Source organism: Callionymus lyra, chromosome 5 (assembly GCF_982586985.1).
Source record: "Callionymus lyra chromosome 5, fCalLyr1.hap1.1, whole genome shotgun sequence".
In the NCBI taxonomy this organism is placed as follows: domain Eukaryota; kingdom Metazoa; phylum Chordata; class Actinopteri; order Syngnathiformes; family Callionymidae; genus Callionymus; species Callionymus lyra.
Window position 1 is genome coordinate 2724908 of NC_141822.1, and position 12087 is coordinate 2736994.

The 12087-nt window shown below is 35.8% G+C and overlaps 1 protein-coding gene across 1 annotated transcript in view; it reads right to left on the reverse strand.

The window, feature by feature from the left end:
* dgcr2 (DiGeorge syndrome critical region gene 2) overlaps positions 1 to 12087 on the reverse strand; it is a 33920-nt gene that overhangs the window by 13801 nt on the left and 8032 nt on the right. Inside the window, exons 2-5 of the mRNA XM_087790478.1 lie at positions 8448 to 8570; positions 6718 to 6804; positions 3145 to 3355; positions 694 to 770 (exon numbers count right to left, since the gene is read on the reverse strand). Of these exons, the coding sequence (XP_087646604.1) occupies positions 694 to 770; positions 3145 to 3355; positions 6718 to 6804; positions 8448 to 8570 (498 nt within the window). The remainder of the gene's footprint in view (positions 1 to 693; positions 771 to 3144; positions 3356 to 6717; positions 6805 to 8447; positions 8571 to 12087) is intronic.

Here is a 12087-nt window from a genome sequence, read left to right on the forward strand (position 1 = left end):
AAATATAACACAATCATAGAATAATATATGATAAATATAATACAATCATAGAATAATATATGATAAATATAATAAATATAACACAATCATAGAATAATATATGATAAATATAATAAATATAACACAATCATAGAATAATATATGATAAATATAATACAATCATAGAATAATATATGATAAATATAATAAATATAACACAATCATAGAATAATATATGATAAATATAACACAATCATAGAATAATATATGATAAATATAATAAATATAATACAATCATAGAATAATATATGATAAATATAATACAATCATAGAATAATACATGATAAATATAATAAATATAACACAATCATAGAATAATATATGATAAATATAATACAATCATAGAATAATATATGATAAATATTATAAATATAACACAATCATAGAATAATATATGATAAATATAATAAATATAATACAATCATAGAATAATATATGATAAATATAATACAATCATAGAATAATATATGATGAATATAATAAATATAACACAATCATAATATAATATATGATAAATATAATAAATATAACACAATCATAGAATAATATATGATAAATATATATAATAACATTTTTACATTTTTTAACAGACACACACGCACACACACGTCAGATCTCCTGTCACTCATCCAGACTCACAACAAAAACTCGTACCTTTGTAGGCCACTTCCCAGCGACCCGCCAGGGAGTGGTTCTGGTTGGTGATCACGTACTGGTAGCCGACCCAAAACCTTGGTACCAAAAGTGGAAGTCAGTGTATATTTTTCATCAGGAAATAGTGATTTATCTACAGTACACATTAGAAATCAATATAGTCAGGGTCGAAAGAAAGAACATAAGAAAATATAACACTTGAATGTGACCTTTGTTTCCCCACGATATACTTTTTATCATAGTTCTCTGATGTTTTTTATTTACAATTAACATATACATCATATATTTACAGAAAATTTCATTTTTGTTTTGCAATTAAACTTCCGGCCTCTAGATGGCAGCAGTCATTACAGCCTCTGCAGCTAAAGGAAGAATGATGACTGAGGACGAGAGGATACAGTGAGTCCAGCAGCTTTTAAAGCTGATGTTTGGACAGATTTTGGTTTGAAAACAAATGAAAGTAGTTACGACTTCATCAAAAGTCATGTGGTCTGTAAATACTACAACACCAGAGTCAAGTACTGGACAATACTACACATATATACTTGTTACTACACTATCACAACACCAGAGTCAAGTACTGGACAATACTACACATATATACTTGTTACTACACTATCACAACACCAGAGTCAAGTACTGGACAATACTACACATATATACTTCTTACTACACAATCATAACACCAGAGTCAAGTACTGGACAATACTACACATATATACTTGTTACTACACAATCACAACACCAGAGTCAAGTACTGGACAATACTACACATATATACTTGTTACTACACTATCACAACACCAGGATCAAGTACTTGACAATACTACACATATATACTTGTTACTACACTATCACAACACCAGAGGCAGATACTGGACAATACTACACAAATATACTTGTTACTACACTATCACAACACCAGGGTCAAGTACTTGACAATACTACACATATATACTTGTTACTACACAATCACAACACCAGAGTCAAGTACTGGACAATACTACACATATATACTTGTTACTACACTATCACAACACCAGGATCAAGTACTTGACAATACTACACATATATACTTGTTACTACACTATCACAACACCAGAGGCAGATACTGGACAATACTACACAAATATACTTGTTACTACACTATCACAACACCAGGGTCAAGTACTTGACAATACTACACATATATACTTGTTACTACACAATCACAACACCAGAGTCAAGTAAGCAATACTACACATATATACTTGTTACTACACTATCACAACACCAGGATCAAGTACTTGACAATACTACACATATATACTTGTTACTACACTATCACAACACCAGAGGCAGATACTGGACAATACTACACAAATATACTTGTTACTACACTATCACAACACCAGGGTCAAGTACTTGACAATACTACACATATATACTTGTTACTACACTATCACAACACCAGGGTCAAGTACTTGACAATACTACACATATATACTTGTTACTACACTATCACAACACCAGGGTCAAGTACTTGACAATACTACACATATATACTTGTTACTACACTATCACAACACCAGAGTCAAGTACTGGACAATACTACACAAATATACTTGTTACTACACTATCACAACACCAGGGTCAAGTACTTGACAATACTACACATATATACTTGTTACTACACTATCACAACACCAGGGTCAAGTACTTGATAATACTACACATATATACTTGTTACTACACTATCACAACACCAGGGTCAAGTACTTGACAATACTACACATATATACTTGTTATTACACTATCACAACACCAGAGTCAGGTACTGGACAATACTACACAAATATACTTGTTACTACACTATCACAACACCAGGGTCAAGTACTTGACAATACTACACATATATACTTGTTACTACACTATCACAACACCAGGGTCAAGTACTTGACAATACTACACATATATACTTGTTACTACACTATCACAACACCAGGGTCAAGTAGTGGACAATACTACACATATATACTTGTTACTACACTATCACAACACCAGAGTCAAGTACTTGACAATACTACACATATATACTTGTTACTACACTATCACAACACCAGAGTCAAGTACTTGACAATACTACACATATATACTTGTTACTACACTATCACAACACCAGAGTCAAGTACTGGACAATACTACACATATATACTTGTTACTACACTATCACAACACCAGAGTCAAGTACTAGACAATACTACACATATATACTTGTTACTAAACTTTCACTGTATATCACTATCATATCGTTAAATCTGAATCTTCATTCATCGTATGAACCGATTGTTGACAACAAACACTAAAACAACAAACACTAAAACAACAAACACTAAAACAAACACTAAAACACCTAGAACGTAACAAATGACTCGAGACTAAAGACGCTCCGAGGTTCGGCTTCAGACTCACTTGCACTGTTCTCTGTGCTCGCAGACGTTCTCGTCGAAGTCCACCTCGATCTTCAGGATGAACTGCAGCTCCTCGTTGGTGACGAAGGTGGCGAGCGACCCGTTGACCTTCTGGCACGTGTCGACCGCCTGCCAGTAGTTCTCGTTCCTCAGGTAGACCTTGTAGCAGCTCGCCGTCTTCTCGTAGTGGTGCCAGCCACTCGGACACTTCTCTGCGGAAACGTTTGCCACATTCACGATAGAGTCATGATTTATTCAACCTCCAGTGATGTCCCCATTTTAACTCGCTTATGGAACATTTGTCTCAACTTCGAAGAGAAAAGACGGCGAAAGACAAAATTAGAAAAAGACCATTTTTTCCCCACATTAGAGTCGTCACAGCGGTTAAAAAATAAACAAACATACCGTATTTTCCAGACTATAAGTGTCAGTTTTCTTCATAGTGTGTCCGGGGGTGAGATTATACTCTGGAGCGACTTATGTGTGAAATTATTAGCGGTATATCATTTCACATGTTATTCTCACACTAAACCACCAGAGGGCGCTCTAGGCCTGTGTTGATCATTTCCACGTAGAAGAGGAAGCATCTTCTACCTCCGGAGTTAGTTAGTTGTTTAAAAGTGACACGAGGATGAAGAGTTATTTGGAGTTACACGGATGGTTTGGTAAACTAGTTAGTTATTGATGCTATAGTTCTCTGAATAACTCTTCATATGTTATGTTAACATACCAGGTTCTCACTTCATGTAACGTAACATTATTCTGTTGTTGCCTCTATTCTATTTTTTTTTCTATTTTTATTTATCAAATACATTTCACCCAAAAATGCGACTTATACTCCAGTGCGACTTATATATGTTTTTTCCTTCTTTATTATGCATGTTATGTCTGGAGCGACTCGTGCTCCGGAGACACTTATAGTCCAGAGAATACGGAACTCATTATATTTGACGAATCATAAACACGTTTGAAAATAATAAACCAATCAAATTAAATACGATCATCAAATAAACACAATAATAAATGAAGTGATGATAAATAACAGAAAACAGTAGTACAAGAACACACACAAGTACACAGAGGGAGTTATAGACACTAACTAAACGTTGTGTGTTATCGTCAAACAACACAAACAGACTCACTATTGCATGTTATCGTTAAACAACACAAACAGACTCACTATTGTATGTTATTGTTAAACAACACAAACAGACTCACTATAGCATGTTATCGTCAAACAACACAAACAGACTCACTATTGCATGTTATCGTTAAACAACACAAACAAACTCACTATTGCATGTTATCGTCAAACAACACAAACAGACTCACTATAGCATGTTATCGTCAAACAACACAAACAGACTCACTATTGCATGTTATCGTTAAACAACACAAACAGACTCACTATTGCATGTTATCGTTAAACAACACAAACAGACTCACTATTGCATGTTATCGTTAAACAACACAAACAGACTCACTATAGCATGTTATTGTTAAACAACACAAACAGACTCACTATTGCATGTTATCGTTAAACAACACAAACAGACTCACTATAGCATGTTATTGTTAAACAACACAAACAGACTCACTATTGCATGTTATCGTTAAACAACACAAACAGACTCACTATAGCATGTTATTGTTAAACAACACAAACAGACTCACTATCGCATGTTATCGTTAAACAACACAAACAGACTCACTATAGCATGTTATCGTTAAACAACACAAACAGGCTCACTATCGCATGTTATCGTCAAACAACACAAACAGACTCACTATAGCATGTTATTGTTAAACAACACAAACAGACTCACTATTGTATGTTATCGTTAAACAACACAAACAGACTCACTATTGTATGTTATTGTTAAACAACACAAACAGACTCACTATAGCATGTTATCGTTAAACAACACAAACAGACTCACTATTGTATGTTATCGTTAAACAACACAAACAGACTCACTATAGCATGTTATCGTTAAACAACACAAACACACTCACTATAGCATGTTATTGTTAAACAACACAAACAGACTCACTATTGTATGTTATCGTTAAACAACACAAACAGACTCACTATAGCATGTTATCGTTAAACAACACAAACACACTCACTATAGCATGTTATCGTTAAACAACACAAACAGACTCACTATAGCATGTTATCGTTAAACAACACAAACACACTCACTATAGCATGTTATCGTTAAACAACATAAACAGACTCACTATAGCATGTTATCGTTAAACAACACAAACAGACTCACTATAGCATGTTATCGTTAAACAACACAAACACACTCACTATAGCATGTTATCGTTAAACAACACAAACAGACTCACTATTGTATGTTATCGTTAAACAACACAAACAGACTCACTATTGTATGTTATTGTTAAACAACACAAACACACTCACTATAGCATGTTATCGTTAAACAACACAAACAGACTCACTATAGCATGTTATCGTTAAACAACACAAACAGACTCACTATAGCAAGTTATCGTTAAACAACACAAACAGACTCACTATTGTATGTTATCGTTAAACAACACAAACAGACTCACTATAGCATGTTATCGTTAAACAACACAAACAGACTCACTATAGCATGTTATCGTTAAACAACACAAACAGACTCACTATTGCATGTTATCGTTAAACAACACAAACACACTCACTATAGCGTGTTATCGTTAAACAACACAAACAGACTCACTATAGCATGTTATCGTTAAACAACACAAACAGACTCACTATTGCATGTTATCGTTAAACAACACAAACAGACTCACTATAGCATGTTATCGTTAAACAACACAAACAGACTCACTGTTGTATGTTATCGTTAAACAACACAAACAGACTCACTATAGCATGTTATCGTTAAACAACACAAACAGACTCACTATAGCATGTTATCGTTAAACAACACAAACAGACTCACTATAGCATGTTATCGTTAAACAACACAAACACACTCACTATAGCATGTTATCGTTAAACAACACAAACAGACTCACTATAGCATGTTATCGTTAAACAACACAAACAGACTCACTATAGCATGTTATCGTTAAACAACACAAACACACTCACTATAGCATGTTATCGTTAAACAACACAAACAGACTCACTATAGCATGTTATCGTTAAACAACACAAACAGACTCACTATAGCATGTTATCGTTAAACAACACAAACACACTCACTATTGTATGTTATCGTTAAACAACACAAACAGACTCACTATAGCATGTTATTGTTAAACAACACAAACAGACTCACTATAGCATGTTATCGTTAAACAACACAAACAGACTCACTATAGCATGTTATCGTTAAACAACACAAACAGACTCACTATAGCATGTTATCGTTAAACAACACAAACAGACTCACTATAGCATGTTATTGTTAAACAACACAAACAGACTCACTATTGTATGTTATCGTTAAACAACACAAACAGACTCACTATAGCATGTTATTGTTAAACAACACAAACACACTCACTATAGCATGTTATCGTTAAACAACACAAACACACTCACTGTTGAAGCGGACCGGCTGAGCCACGCCCATCACATCCTCCACCTGGTCGTAACTGTTTCCAAAATGGAAGCGTTCTTCCTTGATGGCTGTGAAATTAAACCATATTTGACAGTGTGAATAAAAACAAACACATTCAATTAAGATTCACATCAAACTTTTGTTAAGATCAACACCTGGTTTCTCATAGTTCCGTGTAACAGTTTATTTAAAGCTCCATTTAATCGTGAGAAACAAGAACGTTCATGAAGCGTCGCCTCAGGAAATCGAACGGCTTCATGAACTTCTTGTGTTTCATTTGAAATCAAACAGATTCTACTGCCGTCACTTCGGTCTGAGAGGAGTTTTGTTTTGAAGGATGTTTCGTCTGCGACTCGCGACACATCAAGACGCTCGTAATAATAATAAACCTTTAACTAGTGGAAGCGAGTGAAACACAAACTCTATATCAGACCCTCTTGTTGCAGGAAACAAACATTCTAGTGCTTTAGATTTGTCCTAATTTAACTTTCAACGTTCATGAACAGTCACGCCAGTGGTTCTTGTTTCTGTTTTGATCTAAGGTTGGTTCCATAGACATCATATAATTCAAAGCCCTCACTGGTGTTTCAAACACGCATCACTGCAGGAACAGAAAGGTTTTCGTCGAGCAGGAAAGAACCAGAGCTGCTGCTCCAGGACTCAACCTGTTGAAGAAAGTGAGACTTTGAGGAGAATCAACAGGAGCAGAAAAACCTAATTTTCTACTCGAGTTACTTCTCGGGACAGTAATCCTGTGGATTGAAAACACATGCGTCGGCAGACGACTGCTCGCCGCCTCGGCTCCGATGTTTGCCTGCGAACGTACGGAGGTCACATGCTGCACTCAATCCCCTCAGTAATGCCAGAGATCCGGGGATAAGGTCTCTCTAGATTAAAGTGGGGGGAAACAATAGGATTCCGGTCCAAGGATTAGCACTGAAACATGTACGCTGGGTTTGAAGCGATCAACAAACCGTCAACAAATCACAGAGAGAACTGGCTCTCGCTCCTGCACTTCATCAGAAGGATCTTTTCTTTTGAACCCCAGTTTAATCTCATGTCTGAGCTCTGAGGCGGGATGATCTGGAGTCAAGCGTTTGGGTTTGTCGCGTTTGACGAGCGGACAAGTGCTGTGTCTCAAATCGCATACTTCTCTTAGTATACTAGAAGTTAGTGTGCATCAGGACAGTGTACGTACTAACTAGTAACTAATCCTCCGCAGATAGTATGTCTCAAATCAAACTCTGCTGCTACACACTAACAGGAAATGACGCGACAGCTTCTTCTTCTACTTCTATTTAAGCGGTTTGAACGCTATCGCCACCTGCTGGCGGCAATATCGAAATATTGGCGAGATATTTAAGCTGGTATCAGCAGACGTGTTTATCCTCCTACTGCTGCTGAAAATACACCTGTAAGTATATGTATATATATATATATATATATATATATATATATGACGTAACTTCCGTTTAGAACGTCATTAAGATGGCGGCCGTTTAGGGTGGTTAGTGTCCATCGAACCATACTTTGTTTTGTGGGCGTGTTAGTACGCCAATTTAGTGTACTAAATTTCGCATACTAAGAATTAAGACGCACTTGCGCACTAAAAATACTAACTTTGAGTACGCTAGTATGCGATCTGAGACACAGCGAAGGTCTGGCTTCATGCTGCGGGGTTGGGCGGGCGAGAGGTCAGGGGTCAACTCACGAGGACAGTCCATCTCGTCGCTCTTGTCGTCGCAGGCCGTCCAGCCGTCGCACTGCCAGGACATGGGGATACACTGCATCTTCCCGCTGCGGCAGGCGAACTGCCCGGGGCTGCAGCGCTGCTCTGGAAACACAAGAGGCGAGCGGTGGGATCATGTGACTTCGGTCTTCAAAAAACACACTTCTGGAGGTCAGGCCTCTATTTAAAGTCAGTTTTGTCTCCAAACAATCCAGAGAAACACGATTTCTTACTCAGTCAAATCTACTTTAATGTCAACGTACAGCAGCAGACCACGTTCAAGGAGTTTACCGTAATTTCCGGAATATAAGTCGCTCCGAAGTACAAGTCGCACCAGCCATAAAATGCATTTTCCACATTCACAATAGAGAATCATGATTTATTTAACCTCCAATGATGTACTAATCTAACTTGCTTATGGAACATTTGTCTCAACTTCCAAGAGCAAAGACAGGGAAAGATTAGAAAAATAAATGTAGTTTTTCCCCACATTTGAGTCGCCACAGCGGTTAAAAATAAACAAACACTCATTATATTTGACGAATCATAAACATGTTTGAAAATAATAAACCAACAAAATGAAATATGATCATAAAATAAACACAATAATACTGTATTCTCTGGACTATAAGTGTCTCCGGAGCACGAGTCGCTCCAGACATAACATGCATAATAAAGAAGGAAAAACATATATAAGTCGCACTGGAGTATAAGTCGCATTTTTGGGGGAAATTGATTTGATAAAATCCAAGAACAGACATGTGATCTTGAAAGACAATTTAAAATAAAACTAGAGGCAACAACAGAATAATGTTACGTTACATGAACTGAGAACCTGGTATGTTAACATAACATATTGAGAGTTATTCAGATAATAATTATTATTAATATCCGGCCAGGGATCAATACGGTTCCAGCGGGCCTTTAATTCCGGTCAGTACAGAGAGAAAATAAATGATTTAATTTACTGATTATTAGGGTCTGAAATGTTTGACTGTATTGATCCTAAAGTCGTATTCGCCTGTTCCTTTAAAGACGTCCATGTTAAATATTTCAGTGAAGTGTAGTCACATAAACAAACAACAATAAAGTAGAGAAAGTGAGTAAAATACAAACATATTGTTGCAGGAAACGTTTGACTGAGATGTATTTTTATGCACATAAGGTTTTTGCAGGTCGTGCCATTTTACTATTGTTGTTTTTATCTGTTGGTCCGTAAAAATAATGCTAATATTCAACCGGTCCTTGGTGCGAAGAAAGTTTGGGGTCCATGACAACATTAAAAAACGTCAATGACTTGTTGGAATACAATGAGAAACAATCTCTCAACTCACTTAAACGTCTTGAACATAATGACAAAGAGTTTTCTGATTCTGAGTCCAAAATATTGCATATTATATAATACTGTATGTTACTGAAGTCAATTTGTTTTTATTTCACCTCAGCCTGATGTTGGTACTAGTTGTTCTCAAGAAATATAAACTATTAACAAATATACACTCAGAGATGTAGCCCAAACCTTTGCGTCCGTGAAAACAAGAAACAGAAGTGTTTGAAAGATGAAACGGTGGCTCACGTCAATCTTTTGAGCCACAATATCGTGTAGAAATCCTGATACAACATGAGCTGGAGTTTGTCCTAGAAACCGGTTTTGTGCTAAGTGGGTCTCCACGCCAGGAGAGATTAGCTCAATGTGCCGGAGCAGAAAAGCTGCTGGTGAGGAGGTGAAACCAACCGCTGACAAGAACTCTATTCATCAACTTGTTGTTGTTGTTACCTTTACTCCTGCAAGCTTTTCACATATTAGCAGGTTCACTACTACAGATACAAACAAGTATTAATACCAACTACATTATACTTCTCTACCCTTGAAGACACTCTTCTTACCTGACAAGGTTCTTGCCAGAACGAGCCATGAACCTCGAACAATCACATCATAATTATACAACATTTGTTTACAATTCTGAGGCTCGTAGAAACACAAGACAACGTCAAGAATAACATGGTAGATCGCTGCGTCAAAGTTCACCTTTACTAGAGATATTTTACTGTTTATTATTATTTTGTTATTTAAATAAAGTGTGTAGAAAATGAAATAATTGTCTTCATTTACAAAAATCCCGAGAGATCTCTGCAATGACTGAGGACGAGAGGATACAGCGAGTCCAGTTGTATGTTGTTTGGACGCATCAAAATATGGATTTAAAAAATAAGGCCAAGAAAATGACAAACACAATTTAATGCCATTAATACTTTGTAAGCATAAATCAAATTTAAATAAGAAATAGAAATCATAAGAAAGAACTAGAAAAGGTGGTGAAAGAATATTTACCCACTTTTACAAAAAATGTGAGAATTCAATGTTTGGTTTTATAATTAATAGGAAATACGTTATTATAAGGAGCAGAAATAACAGGGTTTAGATGATCCAGTCTCATATTTTCTCAACTGTTGTTTCTCTAGGACCTCATCAGCTAACACTGGTGAGTGTTGTTTCACCTGCACTTCATGTGTAGACAAACAACATTTGAGTTTATGGTGCAGCATCAACAGATGGTTCGTGTGTAACGTTGTGTTCGTCGACTGAACGAAGATTGTCGGGGCTTTAAAGTTTTACCTTACCTTACCTTAAGAAGATCATTTAGTTTGACGTAGTTTCAAATACACTAGGAAATAATTCCAGCTACATCGGCTCATATGATAAACTGTATGAACCTACAGTACATATACATTTGATCTGAAAATCAAACCTTTTCAGTAAAAGTAAGATATAAAAGCATGTACTTTGACACCTTACGGCATCTTTTCCCCTCATTCTGCCAAGGATTTAAAAGTTTCCGATGAAAGTGAAACCATTTGCCGCCGTGTTGCGATCTTCAATATAGCTAAAGTCGAGAGCACCTTCTGATGGATGTTGTTAGTGTTAATGTTGACTTCATCACTGGAATCTCATACAATAAATAGAGTTTGTGTTCAAGACAGCGTGAGTAAAGGGAGTTCCGTGTGTTACGTCAGCGCCAAATTTAAATTCCACAAACTTCAGGAACAATGATGACACAAAAATACATTAAACAAGTTTAGTTTAGTCATAACAACGTTCAATGCTTTACTAAGTTACTTTTAAATCGTGTCAAATCAGATTTTTTTTTTTTAAACAAAAAAATGTATAAAAATAAATTTGAATTAAGGTAAAAGGTTATTTAAAAGTTTAATATATATATTTAACATCAGCTTTCATTTTGGCTTTAAAACAGAGTTTAAAGTTTGAAAAAGTCAAACTGACAGATAATAGATATTCCATGTTGCTCCAGGTTGTTAATGCACTTCAATGTTTATTTTTAACCTAAGTTTAAATTATACTTTCCTACAAACACTTTCACCTTTGATTAAAACAAGTATATACCAACTTCTTTGCTGTAAAAGACAGAAAAAGTCTTGCCCTAAAATAAACAACATATCGTTGTTACTACAGTATCGCAATATACTGCAATATATCGTATCGTAATACACAGCCCTAGTTGGCTGGTTAGACTGAACCAGCTGGTACTGAACTAGAACCAGCTGGTACTGAACTAGAACCAGCTGGTACTGAACTAGAACCAGCTGGTACTGAACTAGAACC